At 46.2% G+C, this 20,012-nt stretch overlaps 1 protein-coding gene across 1 annotated transcript in view; it reads right to left on the reverse strand.

The window, feature by feature from the left end:
- The window catches only part of rev3l (REV3 like, DNA directed polymerase zeta catalytic subunit), a 76,648-nt gene extending 57,318 nt beyond the window's left edge, over window positions 1-19,330 (reverse strand). Inside the window, exon 1 of the mRNA XM_069684632.1 lies at window positions 19,163-19,330. Within this exon, the coding sequence (XP_069540733.1) occupies window positions 19,163-19,301 (139 nt within the window). The 5' untranslated portion in view covers window positions 19,302-19,330. The remainder of the gene's footprint in view (window positions 1-19,162) is intronic.
- Window positions 19,331-20,012: the final 682 nt, after the last annotated feature.

Consider the following 20,012-nt stretch of genomic DNA (forward strand, 5'->3'; position numbering starts at 1 on the left):
ATTTGCAGAATTATGGAATTATGTGGTGGTCTGCCAGAGAGGGTAGGCGGAGCTAAGCGGCTGCTTTTCCGCTCTCTGCAAGTGTTGCCAGTAAACAGTAATCTACTATGGCTGAACAAACAAAGAAAAGATGGATGACTACAGATACAACTTCAACAAGAAGTGAAAATCCAAAGAAAAAGAAACAAACTCGACACTCAGATGAAGCAAACAGTCTAAAAAGGAAAGCGACCGTCAGCCAGGAAAATCAAGAGTTACAACCGGAGCCAACCGTGGACGTCACACATGCAGCACTGTCTGGATATCTGGGAAGTGTGCTCCTGCAATTACCGTTTATCACCATAGGTGCTGCCAACGAGATTACCACTTTAAGGCCTGCTTACTGAGAACAATTGCAGCAGCGTAAAGAGACACTTTCACAAAAAGTGCAATTTTGACAATGGGAGAACCAAATGGTAAAGTGCGTCATTTCCTTCACCTGCGTCCATGATTAAGGCTGTGACGGCAGCAAGCAGGTGAATTGTGACCAATCCATTGTCTCCCTGCCCCAGTTTCATGACAGGGAACAGAATCAGCTCCCCATTTTTCCTTAATGACCACTTTGTAGCCAGCATGTCCCTGTCGCTCAAGCTGAGCCGGCTGGACGACAGGCCTGGATATACCTCAATGCCAGCTATCCCCCGACGTCTCCCTGGCAGAGGAGACAGACGGCACCAGCAGAGCCAGTCATCTGAGCCGGCAGGATGAGCCTGACCAGATGGTGACTTGGAAGGTGCCTCATGCCAGACCTTCGTTAACCAGAAAAGGCAAGAATACATCAATCTTTATAATATAAAATCCAGGTTGGCTGCGGTGTGATGTTGGCCAGCCGACGCTGTGATTGTGCAGGCCGGTCTTCCTTACGTTTGTTCTTGTTAGGATTCCTGTGCGTCTGCCTGACTGGTGACAATGGAGCGCAGATGGAGACAGCAGACTCAGAAGGATAAATCATAAGCGAATGTGATCATGGGATTTGAGAACACAAAAAACTGGGAGAACAAGAGTAAAAAACAGGTCTTATGTGCTGGCAATAAATCACTGAAAAAGTAGATCCTTTAACATCAACAATCCACAATCAGTGACCTCAGAGAATTACTAATGGCTGCCCAATCAGAACAAACAACACAGTCTGAAACAGGATGGTGCTCTCCTGTACGTCCTGAGTCTCTCTGCAAAGGTGATATCTCTGCAGTTGATTGCTCTTTTTTCTCTGTACTTTTTGTGCCTCCATTTCTCACCTGCGCTACTCGTCACATGAAACAACACGGGTGGAAATGGGGCAGCCTATCAGCTGATCTGAGTCATGCCTTGTGTGGCTTTGAGTTCAGTTGTGGCCTTGGGCAGCTGGTAAATGTCATCCCTCTCTTGCCTTTCCCCACCAGTCTTATCCAGCTCAAATCACAATTAAATGCAAAAATACCCCAAAATGAGGACATGATGAGACTTTTGAATGAACAGGGACTTCATTCTGTGGTGTCTGAAATGGCATCAGTATTGAAAATGTTCCAGTTACACCTGAAACCTCAGGGTACGCGTCGCTCTCAAGCCATGGTCCTTTGCTGTTCCATGTCATTCCCACTTTCTCTCCTATCCTATCTAAAAAATATCTGTTGACTTCTGACTCCAAACCTCTAGATCACAGCTCACACGGACTGTTTCTCAGCACCTCAAACAGGTCTGGTGATATTCTCATTGACAGTTGTTTCCTTGTTGGACGAACAAACAAGCCAATCAAAGTTTGTTGACAAGATGAGAATGTAGGCGTCCTTATCGTGCACCAAATAGCAATGTCTAAACCCATCAGCTATAGTGTGACAGTGACATGGTTTCTGGGGGCTGCAGCCAGTGTTTCAGGGATTTGGATGTAGCCAACAGAGATCTGCATAACTGATCTGGGATTTCTGGAACAAGACTTCCTCCTATGTGCTGTGATCACCGTTTAGTTTGACTAGGAAACGACACGAGTAAGGTATTGGGGTTTAGAAATATGTATGACCAGATTTTTTCATTGGCATGCAGATATCCATTTAAAGTGATACATAGAAAGCTACATTGCCAATGGGTTCGAAGATTGCATTTTCACTCAATGCATAAATCCTATACATGTTGTCCCTCACCTACAGAATGTGCGTTCATATGTATTTCTGGTTATAGAAATTGTACAAAGGGTTACTTTGGTAAAACTATCAAAAAGAATCTTGCTAAATCTGGGCTTCCAATGCAGCCAGTGATTAGTGATAAAGGACGTCCAACAAAGACTTCATTTTCCATGTGCTGCATTATTTACAGCCCCATTAGAAAATTCAGAGGCGTGAATGGAGTTGGATACGCCGTCTACCAAAGGGTTCCATAATTCATCATTTAAATTAAAGGTGATTTTTAACACAGCAGATAAAGTCTCTTTGGAGCGACAGTGTTTGCTGCTGGAGGAGATGCAAGACAAGGACAGATAAAACACAAACACTTGTCCATTCAGACGTAGTCATCTGTCATCTGTCTGACATCCTGCAGAGAGAGCGACCTGCTCCACAGCAGATCCACTGTTACCACAGCTACTATTCATCCTGTGTGAGTCAGATGTTCTCCACCTCAGTGAGGTCAGCTCACACACAGCTGCACACTGGAGGGAGGCTGGAGACGCAGCGACAGACAAATGGAAATCTGGGAGGCTGTCAACAAACTCCCACAGAGTAAAACCCCATCTCGGTGCACCGAGCTGCTTCAGTCAGATTCATCACACTGCAGAGTGTGTGTGTTTGGAGAGGGAGACATGACCTGCATGAATAGCAGAGAGCTGTCGAACAAAGGAGGCAGACTGATATCAGAGCACGGTGTGCAGCTCACACTACAGACTGCAGCTGCAGAGCCAGACAAGTGTGCTGGTCCAAAACCTAGAACCAGGTAGGTTAACCTGTAAACCTGTTCCACATTTAAACACTTTCATTTTATTGTTATATGCAATGAAACGCTCAGTGTCATCAAGGAGAGCAGCTCTGCAGCGTGAGCAGGCTGAGTTGGACAACACACAGTAGACTTCAGTGAAGAACTGAACCGAATGTGATCGGCTTCATTGTAATGGAAACCAGACGATTGAAATGTGCTGATACCCACCCTTCCACCCGGGCCACACGCTCATGCAGGGAAAAACACATTGTTTAAATTTAGATGAATTTGAAAAACAATAGTTTGGGTCTGTATCAAACATCATGTTGCCTTACATCTTGAGACCAGGATTTGTTTCCTCTATCAAAAACATTGCAGCTCTGAGTTTGGGTGTTGCATGTGGCCATATTGCAAGCTTGATATAATATTTGTATTAATAGTGCAGCTCTACCATAGCACCTTCCATGAGCTGTGCTTGTGCATCATTGAACTGTTATTTACCCTATTTGCCTTATCGATGTTATTAAAATGGAGAGGAGAGTCGAACTGCTGAAGATAGAAACTAATGTTTTCCATCTCAGAACACAGTATGAACTTTGTGTTCTTGAATCTAATATGCAGCTGCTGGCTGAAGCGGATTTCTCTCCCACTGCTCAACAACTGCCAAGGAGTCCTGGAGCAAGGCATTTCAGTTTTAGTCCTGCAGAGCTGGGCAGCAGCCAACAGTACACTCCCATGTTTGACTCAGTGAGAGCGAAGTAAGTACAACAGGTCAGCACAGAGAACAGGCATGCAGGCTCAGTCAACTGTCCTGGGATTAAAGAAGAAAAAGGTAAAAAAAAATCTGATCCTGTCTTAGAGATCAAAGCCTCTCTCTTTGTCTGCAGTCACCTGAGAGGAGTCAGAGGAAGGGCAGACGAGATATGAATCACTCAGTCAATGGAGGCGGAGGGAGAGGAGACACAAATACAAACTCCTTCCTGGTGACTCAGGGATCTCCTGTGGGCTGACAATTAAACCAACAAACAACCGCTGTATGGCTGTAATATCCATATCTGAGCTGTGTTCAGCAAGTCTGGCATCAGGAAGGTGAAGACAAGGTGGCACTCAGGGTAACACCGATTCAGACACCGTCTACTCCTCCACCTGCATTCCCCATCCTCCTCCCGCCCTGCTGGTGAGATACTCGGCCCTGTGACTACAACTGTGAACAGTGAGTGTGTAGAGAGAGGAATGAAGACAGATTCTGACAGAAGTCTCTGTGCATCAACTTAAAATTTTAATGTGCATTAAAATGATGCAGGTGTTTACTCATGCAGATATTCCTGCAGATGTTCATTTGCCTTACTTGGCACTGCATGTCCTGCAATGCCTCCATCTCCCATGTGCACACAGCAATGCTGAAGTAATAGTTTGTGCATCCCTAATTCAAAGCTAAGGAGATATCATATTAGGAGCGAAGCAGCTATGAAAAGTATATGCCAGATAGTGTGGCAGATCTGAAGTTTCTGGTTATGTAATCCTGTCTCCTCCTGCATCTTATTTTGCCAGAATTTTGGAAATCCACTTAACGCTTGAGCAATATTTGAATTGAAACATCTGGAGAGCACAGAGACAGGAAGCAGAGAAAGACAGAAAAATGGCTTTTACCACAGTGTGGACAGAAACAGATGAGAGAGAGACATGGAGAAACAGAAGCATGAGTGAGAAGAGATAAACAGAGAGGAGGAAGAGAGAAAGAGAGCCCGAGGGAGAGAGAGAGGCACAGAAAAGAGCAGTCCATTCTGTGAGAGGGTAATTAGCAGCAGAGAGTTTACAGGAAGAACCCTGTGAACTAGGACACTTTATTCCCACATAACCTCAGCTGAACTTCTCCTCAGACCTGCTTTTCCCCTCCCGCTCTGTCTCTGCTCTGTTTGGCCTGAGCACTGTGCATGAACACTGGGAGCATCAGGTCTCAGGCCATGTGGGCCGAGCAGGGCAGGACCAGGAGAGGACGCACACACGCTGATGGAGACCTGAGTCCTGCAGCAAAGCACGAGGAGGAGGAGGAGGAGGAGGAGGAGGAGGAGGAGGGGAGGAGAGAAAGGACATACAGCAGTAGTGCAGATACAGTGAGGTATAGTGTAGAAGGAGGGCTGGAAGAATGAGGCGGAGCAGAGAGCTTAATTAAATTAAGCTGCATCAACATGCAAAGGAAAGAATGAAAACGCCCCTCTATGCAGGAGGAGGGAAATCACATATATCTCAGATGTACAGAGAGGACACGAAGCCTGCAGGTTTTCTGCACACATTATGGCCTGTGGACGAGCCCGCCTCAATCATTCATCCTACCACTGAAAACAACATGTTCAAAGCAAGTGTGGGGTCACCGAGAGCACAAAAGTCAGGAGTTACTCATCTACTGCTGCCTTCATCGGTTAGCTATTAACTGTGTTAGAGTGTGCCTTTGTTTTAACTGGTTCTGATCCAACACAATAGTAGATGCTAAGTGATGTTTTTGTCAATGTAGTGTGGTGGTTTTAAAGTGAAGGACGTCCGTCTGGAGGGAATCTTTCTGTATTTGGTCAGACACTATTTTACGCTATTTGGAAAACCTATAAACACATGCATTAATATGATAGTATACATGCACCCGGGGCTCTTTATACGTAAAGATATTTTGGTTACAGTCCTTTTGCAGGGTCGCTATTTAAAAGACAATAACTAGATCCTGTTGACTTTATTTCCCATCATGCTCCTGATGGAAATCTACAAGAACAAAAACAAAGAACGGAGCAGAAACAGAAGGATCTTTGGCCACAGCTGACCTTTTGTGTGCAGTGGTTTGTGATATCTCCAGTGATTGAGGCCTGAGCGTGAGCCGGGTTAGCATTACGAGCTAGCAGGCTACTAACGAAGAATTTCCTGACTCGCCACCAACAGCAAGCAAGGAACATTTACAAGTTATGTTGACAGTGTTCATGTCCGATAATAGTAAACATGTTTGATTTTATCCGAACTTCGAGATGGGAAAAGACTTGAGACGGATCAGATTGACAATCTTACATGAAACAGGAACGCCCCTCAACTGCAGGAAAACTCGGATTGTATCTAAACATTGAAGAATTGTGTGCAATAGTGAAATCATTTTTCCTCTTAATTCCAGTCTCCATCTCTAAAATACAAACATTCATACACTAAACTATAAACTTCGTACACAACACTACACAGAGAGTTCTGTTATCGGAGCACTCAACAGGAAGGCTTAAGGGGCAAAAATGACAGAGTGGACTGAATAACCCTGGTCTATCCCGGCCTCACAAAAGGACCTGTCAATTTTACTTGCACCCCCTCTCTATTCGCCCTCACTAATGACTGCCACCATCTTAGTGTTCAGGCATGCGAGTGTGGGGCTACCAGATAAGAAGAAGAGGTGGGTGTGCGGGGCAGAGAGGGATTTAAAGGCTGTGTGGAGCTTTGAGGTGAGGAGGACTGTGAGGAGGGACAGGGGGGCTGACAGGGTGAGGGGCAAAGGCCAAACTAGCTCCAGTTGTAAACAGTCCCTCTCTGTGAGCGCTATGCGGCAGCTCTCCCGGAGAGCAGTCCAGGACAATCTGAGGGCAGGAGGAGGGGAGGGGGGAGGATGGAGGAGGGATGGCGGTGAGAGATGAAAGGAAACGCTGATGTGATTCAGGGAGAGAAAGTGAAAACCCTCGAAACTGGAACGGCATGTCGAGGAAAACAAAGGAATGTGGAGGACAGGAGGAGAGGGGGGAGGAGAAGGAGGGGAGGAGGAGATGAGCCCGAGTACAGCAGAGAAAGAGAGAACAGAGAGAACAGAGAGAGGCAGAGACTGTGACCAGCAGAGGGAAAATCCTCGGGGTGCCTGCAGCGACTCACACACATGCAGGGATAGTCTCATTCACACACACACACACACACACACACACACACACACACACACACACACACACACACACACACACACACACACACACACACACACACACACACACACACACACACACACACACACACACACACACACACACACGTACATTCAGAGCATATTGGCCACAACATCTCTGTCATGATGCTGATCACACTGACAGGCAGGCTACAGCGACTGTATACGGTTATCCAATACAAGCTTAAAAGAAAAACTTTACCTTACATTACATTCATGACTTGACAACATTTAAACCCTGTAATGTACTGCAGCATGTGCAAGCAAAGCACACCTTGTGCACGTGATGTTGGCTGTGCATTCCCTGCATCTGTTTGGGGTGTCGGCTGTGCACGTCCTCAAATATTAACGCAACGTGTACGCAAGATGCAGAATGCACATGAACAGTAGGGGCAGTGTAGAGGCAGAGGGGATGTGACAGGGTCAACACAGCAGCAGGGACAGCAATGGCAGAAAGTTCTGGAGACAAGCTGATAGACCATGTCCTCAATGATCCACATCTGTACGATGTGTCATTGCCACTGCACAGAGACAAACATGCCTGCCAAACAGCTGCAGACAGATGAGTTTTTAGAAGTCGACGTGGAAACCTGCAAAACTAAACGGAAACATGTCCGGGAACGTTACATCCGTGCACGGAGGAACATGTTGGAGAGGCAGAGTGGGGACGGCGTGTTCTCTCCACCAGACACACAAAAGCTGTTTCTGCCGTGATCTCAGGATGAACATCACAGTAACCTCCTCGAGTGTTGCCATGTCTGTTGTCTACATCCCACAAATTCGGTAGTTGCATACGGCCTCGGCTCTCTAGTGTGCCCTCAGCGGTATCCTCCAGTAACACACGTAGTGCACAGATAAGTATGTGAACAATTACACTCACGACGTAGCCAGTTGTGTACGGATCGCAAGGTTAAAAGCAAGTACATCTCCGGCTTAAGTGATGTGACTTGAGTCAGTGAGGGCTGAAGACTACAACAATGATGCTGTGAGGCACTCCTCCTCCGTCGCCGATACATAAGAATGGAAAGAAGATCCTTGTCTTCCCTAAATGCTTCATTGTTCAATAAAAATTGGAGATGAAATCATAGAAATAACAAAAGTTAACTCCCTTTCAAAAACACAAACTGGTCTCCATTTTCTCTTCCTGCAACACCAATCCTCACCGTACAGACTTCGTTTAGTATCGAGGATGCAAACTATGTAATTAAACTCATGCAGCCACTGATGGATGCTGTATTCACATGTTCCCCTTTAAATCCAGGCACCTGTGCACCTCTTGCCATTATCGCCTGCTTCCCGACTGCTGGCTGAAGCAATCCACTGGAGCACTTCCAAAAGGTTCAGGTCGTTTAGACCCCAAGATATGTAAAACTAGGGCCAAGTTCTAAAAATAGCTGATTCCCCTTTAATACCAAGAGGCAAGAGAAGAAGACAGTGTGCTCTCTTACGTAATGCATTATGTAAAACTCTTCTACATTCATTATGGAAAGAATTAGTGTAATAATGTGCGTCTCCATTTTAAGCAGCCTGGATGAATGCAGATCCTCACTAACTGCAGATTCATATCAGAAGGATTAGCAGATCTAATATGGAGCACCTTAAGAGGAGGCGGAGGAGAAAGGAGGAGGAAGGGGAAAAGCACTTGGAAAATGGTTGGGATTCGGGGCTGTAAAAGTAAAAGTGACCAAAAGGACATAAGGACACAAAGATTTACCTTCATTTAGGAGAACAAAAATTGAGGAAATCTTGAGCACATAAAAAATCGTGACATTACAGTGAAAAGCACAGAGAGAGATGCTACAGATTTCCTAATGAGCGTGAGGAGAGCTGCTTCATGCTGAGTGGTTGCTACGACGCTGGAGGATGCTGTGCGTGTTTGTGTGTGTGCGTCTGGACTCGCTCTCCGATCAGGGGCGGCGATCTCTCGCCAGACAACAGGAGAGATTTCCAAGCTCTGCCTGCCCTCCTTTTCTCAGCTCAGACTAAATTTGATATTCACGTCGCGTCTCTCTCTGCCACACATCACAAGGAGCGGGGACGACGGCTCGGCTGGTGCATTGGGCTGAGCGAGACTCACATGCTCGCTCTCTCTCTTCTTCTTCTTCTTCTTCTCCTCAGCACCCTGCCCCTCCTCCTCCCTTTTCCCACCCCTCCACTCGCAATCTAACACAGGGAAAGCCATAATGACACATAGAGACGCACAGTAAATTGCAGCTGAGATATTAGTGTGCAGATTATTGGGAGAACAGAGAGGAGAAACAGCAGAGCTGGTCTAGACAGAACTCATCCGGGAATAAAGATTTTCGTGCTGACGTCAGAGGTGGTTAATGTTTCCCAGTGTTTAAACTGTTTCCAAACAGACAACTGGAGACACACAAACCTCACACACACATACACACACACAGTTCTACGTTGTGCTATTTTTAGAGTCAGGTCTCCAGAATATCCCTCCCCCTCCCCTTAATTTAATAAGCCCAGCTTCAGACTGACTGTGCACTGCTATGAAATTAAAAATTGATCAGAAAAGACCCCCTGGCTACCGCAGCAGCAGAAACACTGATGGGTGTTGGTCTACAGCGTTTCAGACCGGACTTGATCTGCAGCTAAAGACAGCAGAGAGATGTCGTTAAAACTGGACCTTATAAAAGACCAGAGCAGATTTGTTGTGTTGCACTGAGATTTGAGATCCAGCTGCAGCCCTGCTGTGTGTGCATGTTCTCACTCCACACTCACATGCAAGGCACAAAGGTGCTTGGACAAATGCTCACAACGATGTAGATCGGGGCTGCAAGACATTGGAAAAAATTGGCATTGCAATAACATTTTGTACTGCAATATTTATTGCAATATAAAAAATACAGAAAGTCATACCAGATAAACACAGTGTGTTTTCATGTCCATATAAACAATTAACAATCCAACTTTTTGTTATTTGGGACTTTTAAGTCTGTTTTCTTCTAACAAAACCAAACCCCTCTCCTACTCACACACCTGCATGACAAAGCACAGCGAGTTCAGGTGGAGCGACACGTCTCTTAATAAAATAAATACACAGACCTGTCGGCTGCCGCTGTGTTACTTACACTGTGTGTTATCTACCATTTCTAACGGTGTTCAAACGTATGTATAATCAGCCCTGTGACAGTATCTTAAACGGAAACTTAGGTCTCCTGTTGGCACACACATCCTGCACTGCCTGTCAGCACCAGTGTCCGATCACACTTGAAGCTGTTTGTTGGCCCTTACGGACTTCGTTCCCTCCTGTCTCGATCGCTGCTTGTGTTGTATTAACTCTCAGATGTACGTTGCTTTTCACAACAGTGTCTGCTTGATAAAATTGTAACATTGTAACATCCTCACGCCATGTGTGCGTTGCAGGTATATCCGCTGACAGTAAAGACTTGTGTCTGCTCCGTGAACAGTTTACGTAGCAGCAGCATTAACCAGCACCGGGACGAGGTGGCATTGATAACGGGAAACACGACTTATAAGCCACCTCGCGTAACGGAGCGTCTGCCTCCATCAGCCCGCCAACATGATCTGTGACGGCAGCAGCGTTGCGTGCTTGTTACAGCTTACAGGCAGGAGACACACAAGGGCTTTTTACACTGCCAGTTCAAGGCGGGATTATTACTCTGTTACGTCTTCTATGTAGAACGCACGGAGGCGGAATGGTGGGGCGAAGTCGTTCCACCTCTGAGACGGCATTGGAGACAGTAACAGAGGCGAAACGGCGTCTGTGTAAACTGCAGAGCCGGCAGGGTGGAACAGTGGCGTTTGTATGTGTATTTGAAGCATGCACTGTTTGTTTACACCTCGCACACCTTTAACTTTCACAACGCCGGAACGCAATGTAGAAACACACACTGGGGCAGCTTTACGGCCTGCGTTGCTTGGATGACTAAGGTGGCATGAGGACGGAGCTTCATTACGGCGCTGAGGCGGAACCACAGTGTAAAAAGGGCTACAGTTCACTCTGTACTCTAATGGAGGGCTGCACTGATCTGATATGAGACAGACTTTTCCTGTAGATTCGTCATGGCAAATAAGAAATTGGCGAGTTCTGGTTTCGCACGCAGCAACAATAAAGTAGCAGCTTGATGTGTTGCACTTAATTTGACTATTGCGTGCACACAATTGCGATGGTTAAGCGATTTATCGTGCAGCCCTCATAGGTACCCCTCTAGTGTCAATTCAGGAAGCTGTCCTCTATTGTTTTAAGGTGTTAAAGTCAGGTGACATCATTCAATGAGTCAAAAAGTCTGTGTAGAAAGGAAATCAGACAGGTAACCTTGTTCTTGGAGACCAGGCTTGATTAATAATAGTCGGCGTTGATTCCATTTTAACTTGTACCTGCACGTGCAAAGCTGACACTAGAATGTTTCAGTTTCAAACCCTCCATCCTGTTATTTTTCTGGTTATTTTCTGTTTGATGCAGGCTTTAAAATGATTAAGTAAGACGCTCTGGTCTCATGACAAAGAGCCAAACAGCGATACTTTACATGTAGAGTCTAAATCCCATGAATCCGTCCTGTTGCACAATAATAATCAGAAAAGCTCACGTGCACAAGCATTGGTGCACTCCTGTAGTAACAGGAGGCAGAGCTACTCCACCCTAATGCTACACATGAAAACGTAATCACTGTGTTTGTCTTTGTGTGTACGAGAGTATGCATGTACACCCACACGCACACACATCCAGGCCTCATTAACATCCACGCTGAATGGCACAGCATGCCAGGTTCAAAGAGTTCTCCCCCCTCCAGCAGTGATTCAAGCTTTCCTCCTTCTGCCAAATTCTTTCATTCTTTCTAAACAAGGTCTTAATCTGCCTTGAAGCACTGCAGAGCTCTCCTGCAGCAGTGCCAGTGGCCCTGGGGGAGCACAGAGTGGGAAGTCTCCCTCTCTCACTCACTCAGCGGACAAAGCCGGGGCCCCTCCTCTTTCTCTCTCAGGGCACAATGGTGCAGGAGGAGAGAGGAAGAGCCCGACACTGAGCGGAGGACCTGAAATGACCCAACAACACGTGCCAACACTGGGCTTTGTTTTCAGACCACACAGAACCAACGTTACAGGAACCGGCTTAGAAAAGGTGAGGGGCAGCCAGGAGGGGCGACTTTACAAACCTGTGGTCAACAGCAGATCTATGCACTTCACATCAAACTGCATCAAAACACCAAATACTTCCTGTTATCCGCCACCCCTCATTCACCAATGGGCATACATCTCATAATAGAGATGAACTAAATCACATTACCTCATCAGCAAAGCCATCTGGCACACAGCTCCCAGAGAACAACAACAACAACAACTCCGAGGCTCCATCTCCTTTGGGCCTTGCCTGAGTGACTTGTAATACACACAGGACAGCACTGTAGTTAGTTTTAAAGACATGCTTATTACACGCGGACCCTCTCTCTTGCAGAAAATGTATAACACCCCTGTGGCGTCATCTATTGGTCTGTGGTGTTTTGGAGCCAGAAGTGACCATATTTGGACGGAGGTGGAGCTGGAGAAGTAAGTGATGACAATGCTCTTGGGGTCAAGCCTGCACAATAACAACAACTTTCCAACAGACATCCAACAGCTACAGATGTTTACATGAAGCCTCATGTCTCACCTGACTCAGTCTGAATCTAGGTGACAGGAAATGCATCTGGAATGAGGACTGCTGCAGCGTCAGGCCTCTGCCCTCGACAGTGAGGCCTTCGGATACCCACTGAGGAGCCAGAGGGAGCTATTAGAGCCATCAATCAGACTGACTGGGCCGCAGCAGCAGCAAGGACACTGAGGCAGCTGCTGAACACACAGCTTCTTCAAGACAAAAGGAAATCACCGCCAACTACCTCATAGTCAGTGCTGACTCACCAACAACTATCAATAAAGACTAATTAAACTACTTTAAAACTTCTCCATCAGACGGGTATTAGCTGATCTCCGCCCACAGTTGTGTGACTGAAAACGCATGATGACATGAACACTCCTGTACACTGGATGCATGTACCACTGTACAGAGGCAGACACAAAATAGGCAGTGGTTCTCCGACCCCAAGCAGCAGTGCTTCATGCAGGGTTCAAAACAGGAGCACACGCTAATCGCTCGAATTATAACTTAGTAGTAAGCAGTAGTAGCTTTATAAAATGCAGATTTAAACTGCACTACAGCAGCTAGGATGGTCAATAAGATCAGCAGTGCCTTTAATCAGTTACGCATGTTGACTTAAACCCTGCAACTCAAGAGTGATAATGTTTGTTTCTTTTAGAAAAGGGTCACCGGTTTTGCTCAGTGAGTAGAGCAGGCGCCCCATATAGAGACTAGAGTCCTCGACGCAGTGGCTGCAGGTCCCACTCCCATCCTCCGCCCTTTGCTGCATGTCATCCCCCATTCTCTCCTCACAATCTTTCCTGTCTCTCTTCAGCTGACCTGCACATAAAAGGCAAAAAACGCCCTGAGAAGGTAATCTTTAAAAGAAAAAAGAAGGTGACAATGTGACTGATGAGACCCAATCGGCAAGCAAATGTAGGTGTCTGTGTCATTGTATCAAAAGTCTGTACACAATTACACAACTTTCAGATAGTCTCTTGAACAACAGGTGCAAACTCGAGGTTAAACGTAGCAAAACAATGGGTTTCAAAACAAATGCACAGCCTCACTATACTACATCCATCTCACGGTGACGTTGTTAAATGAGAAGACAATGAGTTGCAGGATACATTCTGGCAACTGCCTTAAACAGCCCACAAAATGTCAGATGTACTGTTGATTTCCAGGAGTTCTGGAGTTATTCTCAGATAATCAATTACATTGTTGAATCACAATTGTGCCCAATGCATCCGTTTTTGGCTTAATGTTGCTCATTAACCAAAAGCTGTTCAGCCTTTGTGACTGTAATCCACCACAGAGGCCACCTGTGGAATCAACGGCTTCAGAGAGAGACAAAGCCTCCTCCCACAGTTATACACATGATTCACACAGGCCGGTGTGAGCGGAGGGAGGCTTTTCAGTCTACTATGGCGGCCCTGGCTGTGCCTGGACAAGCCTCTCTGAAACTAGATCGCACACTGGAAATGCCTCGGTTGTTGGTATGTCCCCAGAGCAGACACATGACAGAAATGGCAGCAGTGAGTGCTGTCAACTGACTGCGATGGCTCTGGAGTCAAATAACAAACTCACAGTGGACTCGAGGAGGCACTTTAACTTATTATGTCACAAACTGAGTGCAGGTTAAACAATATGGTCAGTTTCCAGTTGTCCACTGGCAAATATGTGCATTCAATTTCACCAATGTTGAACTGTGCCTGTTTTGCAGGATTCTTTGGTTATAAATGTCACAACAAGCCTTGGCCTCCTGGTAAATCTGTCAGTATACTTGTGCCTAGAGCAGTAAGTTCTAAATAAAGCCTTGACATGACGCTGGGTCCCAATCTGTGGTCCAAAACATCACAGGGTGAGGATTAGTGTGGAGCAGCTTTCAGTCTCTTTGTGGCGCTCCTCTGTTACCAACACGGCTCTGCTTCTCTCTAATGTACCCGCAGTTATCACATGTGACACTCTTCAGAGGAAACCGGACACTCCAGGACAAAAATTCAGGAGACAAAAGAGTGTAAATAACAAACACCACACCAACACACAGGCATCTCACTCAATTATAAAATAATTAGAAGCAACTGGAGCGGCAGTTAGAGGACGATAATTGAACCCGAGTTACCGACAGGAAGAGAGGAGAGTAAACAGTTAAGAGGACAATGACCTTCTGCCTAATGAGCCACAGAGTCCTTTTGAAAACGCCGATTATCCTATTAATGGATCCGGGAGGAATTCCTTCAGATGGCATTAAGGGTTTCCTTGGAGAGAGCTAAACCTGGGAGGGGGGTGGGAAGAAGAGGCCCTCGGTTTTATTCCTCCCATGCGGCCCATGTTTTGGCCCCTCTCTTTCAGGTCAATTGGTCATGCACTTCCTCTCTCTCTCTCTCTCTCTCTGTCTCCACTTTTACACACACCCAATAAATACTCAAATGCACATGTCCGAGTGAGGAACCAAAACAGTGTGCCTCCTGCTGTCACAGGGGGCCCGGGGTCTGTCAGTGCATCTGGGTCGAGCTTGTCGGCATGGAGTGAAGATCAATGGTGTCAAACCTCAAAAGGTCAAACATGAGCATATATGAAAACTTTTTGTGCAGAGCATATAAAGCAGAAAACAATGCAAGGGGCGATGAAGAAAACATGTTATCAGGTAGTTTGTCCAGCAAGGGTCAAAGGAAATATCAATAATCAACAATACATCGCCTTGCTTACAATCCTATTGTCCAGCTAAGCTCCCACTACATAGTTATTAACACTCTAAGCACTGTCTGCAGCACATGTAGCTGAGCATCACAGCTTTGCAGACTGTGGACTGTACTGCAATTTGTACACAATATATAATAAGGCAAGGTAACTCACAGTACAGTACGGATGATATCACGATACAGCGACTCTGGAATAATTGAAATATTGCAAGACAATTTATAATGAGACATCACGATATCTGATTAACGTTCACATCACCCTCTATTGTGTCATAACAACACATCGAGGAGTCATGAAGTAGTGATGGGAAATCTGCTTACAGTGCCATATATTTGGAAATTAAAATATCAATTTTTGGCAACAGCATGAGTCAGGACAACAATATATTGCCAAGCAGAGCGCAATACTGATCAAAGGATTCCACCTCAATGACCCCATGAGTTATTCCATGCATGTACAGTATGCATCCAGCACAGGCAGGCCAACCACCGGATGTTAACAAAGACAGGGGAGGGGGGGGAAATCAGGAAGTGTGGCATCGAATTACAGAGGGCTGATTGGTGGGAGGGTGCACTGCTCAGGTCAGGGAAGGACAGGGAATCCGAGGCCTGGGGTTGTAGGCAGAGCCACATGGTGCAGATGCTCTGCTGACCGCTTACACCAGGGTAAACACGCTGATGAGATAAAAGCCGACACACATTAAGCAAATCTGCTCACGAATTCCTCCCTTCAGGCTGGACAATAACAAGACAATGAAGGCAATGGGAAACATAAAACTCATTCTGGGTTTGGTGGAGCCTGTTTCTGAGCTACAGAGAAGCAGGGACAGAAAGAAAGAGATCCCTCTCTGCTTCAATGTGTTCCAGATGGTGATGTAATTTTATTTCTGGAAACGCAGAGCTGGCTCCGACTCCGGCTCGCCACAAGTGATACATTAACTGAGCGAGAGGAGAGTCAAACGGTGGAAATCTGCAGGGCACCCACCACAGCAGAGACGCACTGCTTTATCATTACAGCATCTTGAAGCAACACAGAGGCTGATTCAAACCACATATATAACAGGGAAACAATGCCGACTGCTGTGTTTGTCTATGTGTTCGTGTGAGAACTCAATAAGTAAAAGCTTTTAAAGCTCCAGCACTCATACTGGATTTCCTGCCACCCCCTTTGAAAAGGTTTCATCATTTCTTTGTTGACAACATGAATGCTCTCTGATTTTTTTCAGTCTTGGAGTGTATCACTGAATGATTTACCTGCCTTGTTCTACTCTCTTAGTTTTACCATTTTTCTATGCAAGATCTCGTCAACTTTGGTTCCTGGTGGTCCACTTTTTGGGGCTTACATTGTAGCCAGCGGTTGGCAACATGACACTTCAAGTCAAGACTTTATTGTTTACAGTCTGACTGGCACCTTAGGAAGTGACAACAGAGTTGGAGTTGAGAGACAACATCCAAGAGTGGATTTTCAGCTGCACCAGAATGCATTTATGTTTAAAGCTAAAGTCAAGCTAATGTAAAGCCAGGATGTGTCGCTTCTTTTGCTCTCCACACGTACTGTTTATGGCATACAACCAAAGCCCGCTGAATCGCTATCAGACAATCCTTCTCAGACTACGAACGGAAACCAGAACACTTCCGACACATGCCTACATTTATATGCAGAACCTGTACATACAGATGAATATATGTGTAAATGGGAAGGCTGGCATGACTAAAGGGTTGAGATGTGTTGAGGGCGTTTTATGTGTGTGACCCAACAGCAGTCGAAGAAGAACCTAAGACAACATATGGCAAGGAGACAACATGGTCCAGGAGGTCCTACCCTACAAGCAGACGACGAGATGAAGCGCCAAACAACAGGGACCATCCCTGCACCCATCAGCTACTGTCTACTGTCTGGGAGCAACAGCTTGGGGCCTTCCAATGCAGCCAGCTGATTTCTATATGGTAAATGCACTGGACCTTTCTAGTCTTGCGACCACTCAAAGCTGCTTTTACACTACATGTCACATTTACCCATTCACAAACTGATGGCAAGTGCCAATCCACAATCAGATCTATGACCATTCATACCCGATAGCTATGTAATTTGGGGTTCAGTGTCTTGCCCAAGACAAAAATATGACTTTTGACCGTAGCAGTCAGGGATTGAACCGCCAACCTTCCGATTTAGAGACGACCGACTCTACCACTGAGCCACAGCCGCCCCAAGCTATATTAATTATTAAAAATATCAAGACCAAGACTTCCAGTTCTGTGCAGTGGTCATTCTTTACAGAACATCTAGCAACTTGGGCCGTGAGAATGGAGTTGGAGTAGAGAGACGACATCTAGGACCTGATCTAGGGTCCATTAGTGTGTCTCAGCTTATGCTTTCTGCCTCTTTGCCCTGCAAACGGTTGCACCTCTCAACAAAAATGCATCCATACCTCAACAATAATATGATCCTATGATACAAATACAAGATCTATAAACTCATCTCAATCAATCAGTCTCATATCAGTGTAGAGTACACAGTGTCCTCAAACTCAGTTTGATTGCAGCGCTGTGCTCACTGGGTTTATTGTGCTTGAATCAGTGAAATGCTCCTCAACATACATTCACTGACAACAGCTTCTGCTGCAGTGTGTGTGTGTGTATGTGTGTGTGTGCAGCCCCATTATATCAGTGCAGCCGCATGTGAACGTGCAGGTTTAAGACAGAACCAAATTAGAGCTGACTCTCTTACCCTGACCCACTGTCCTTCATTTCTCTGCTCTACATCCTTTAATCCTCACTGAGGTGCATCCTGTTGGACGCCGCTCCGGAGCACTGCCACAGCCTGAGGGACGAGTTTAACTCCCACTTTACCCCCCAGGGGGACTCACCCTGCTAAAAATACACAGCCACTGTACTGCAATGGTGTTTTCTCCTGTCAAATTAGGTTGAAGAGAAGGCACAGCAGTCACAAGAGGATTTAGCTGGGGTGATAATGCTGAGCTATTGTGCAGGAAATTATTCTATTGTTTTGCAGCGCGGGGATTAAGGTGCCCAGAGTGCTCGGCTCTAATGGAGAGCAGGGCATGTGCAAATACAAATATACAGTCGAGCTCAGCCCCTCCTTTGCACTTGGACAAAGTGTGTGTATCATTTTTTATTTAAGGAATTTGTACGCCATTTTCTCTACATAATAGATCTTCTCTGGGCTTATAACATTTCATGTATAACAAATGCACAAGATGCATTTCACGTTGACTTTCATTTATCAGGCATCCCTCACTGTTACATGCTGCATATTAATGTACTGTCATGGTGGTTCATGCCTTTTCAGACCGTTTTCTATGGAGCACGTAATTGACACCAGAGTGCGATTACAGAATCATTGTTCCCTTTTGTCTCAATCTATGTTCTATGTTTTTAGGGACCCAATTTCACTATGAAGATGAACAAAGTTTCCTTTCCCTTCATCTATACCTGTCTTTTACTTGTATAAGAGCAAAAATAAAGAGACGCTCAGAAAGGGAGGCAGCAGGTTGTCCATGCTCCACAGGTTGCTATAAACACAATAAAAGCACCTTAAAAGGGAAAAGTGTAAGCTGTCCCTGTGTGCCACATGTGGCAGGTAGAGGCACAAGTCGAGTCCTGCAGCCAAAGGGGTCCACGACCGTGCCATGGTGGAGCAGGGGGAAACAAAGCAGAGCCGTGTGAGGAGGGAGAGGAGGGGGAAGTAGAGGACTCCCACCGCTGCATGAGGCAGTCTGTATGCAAAGCCACAGCGGTGTGCATGCCGCTTTGGTACAATGTGTCAACACCCTCAATCATCTTCCTGTTGTCACTTTGCATACTAAACAGACAGACCCGTTATATTTCCTCTAGACAATACAGTGCAGACGTGTTTGTGCGCGCGTGTCCAAACAGCAGACACAGCCACCACATAACGTGCCGCGTGGAGCGCTGCAGGAAAGCCCAGCCACCATTAGCGTCAATAATAACGACAAAAAATAAACAGAAGAGTTGTCAAACCTGCGGGTGTTGCTCCAAATATCCGTACCACCGGTACTTTCTTCACGTCGCTCTCCCTGAATTCAGAATAGCACACGTCCAGGTCTTTAACGGGACTTGCCAGATAGAAGTCTGCGGTGACGATCCGCACGGAAAACATGACTGCCGCGTGCGTCAGAGACGGGACCAACCGTCAGAAAAAAGACAAAAAACTACTATTGGGAGTCCGTACGACAGGGGGACCTCAGTGGGTAGTCAATGCCAGCCGAGGGGGGAGCTGTCACGACCGTAAAACAACGTCGAATCGGAGGGGAAGCCCGGCTGTGTCCCATGAAAAAACGCGAACAAAGATTGCCGGGGCTGAAGCGCCGCCGCCGTTGAGGTTCAGCTGCGGCCGGGGAGAGCTACACTCGACGTCGGCGGGTAACTGCCGGACTATCCGCAGACGTTGGATCCATGCTGTACGTGTAATTTTGGCTGTCCCGTGATTTTAAGCTCTCTTCTGTTGTGTTTTTGTTTTCAGCCAGGAAGACGTTTCCCAGGCTTCCGGTATGTGGCGTTATCTTTCCAAATCACGCCTCAGAACTAGTCCCAGCCAGACCCGTTTAATCAGGCAGCCCCTCGGTTGAGCTCCTTCTTCCATAACAGGCTAGCCCGCGACGGCTAACCTATAAGGGGATGTAAGCTAGCCAGGATGAATAACAATAGCACTTCCGGCTGTGTTTTTCAGAATAAAGGTAATTTTGAAGCGCCACCAGCCTTGTCATAAAAAAAAATAATACGATGGAGTATTAGGGCCACATTAAGAAAAATATAAGAGGAGGGAGTTTGTTTGTTTGTTTGTTTGTTTGCATTTCGAGGTTAAAGTCGA

The sequence above is a fragment of the Semicossyphus pulcher genome, unplaced genomic scaffold (genome assembly GCF_022749685.1).
Source record: "Semicossyphus pulcher isolate SPU_LCO1_2020_fin unplaced genomic scaffold, fSemPul1.0.p SCAF_11, whole genome shotgun sequence".
Classification (NCBI taxonomy): Eukaryota; Metazoa; Chordata; class Actinopteri; order Labriformes; family Labridae; genus Semicossyphus; species Semicossyphus pulcher.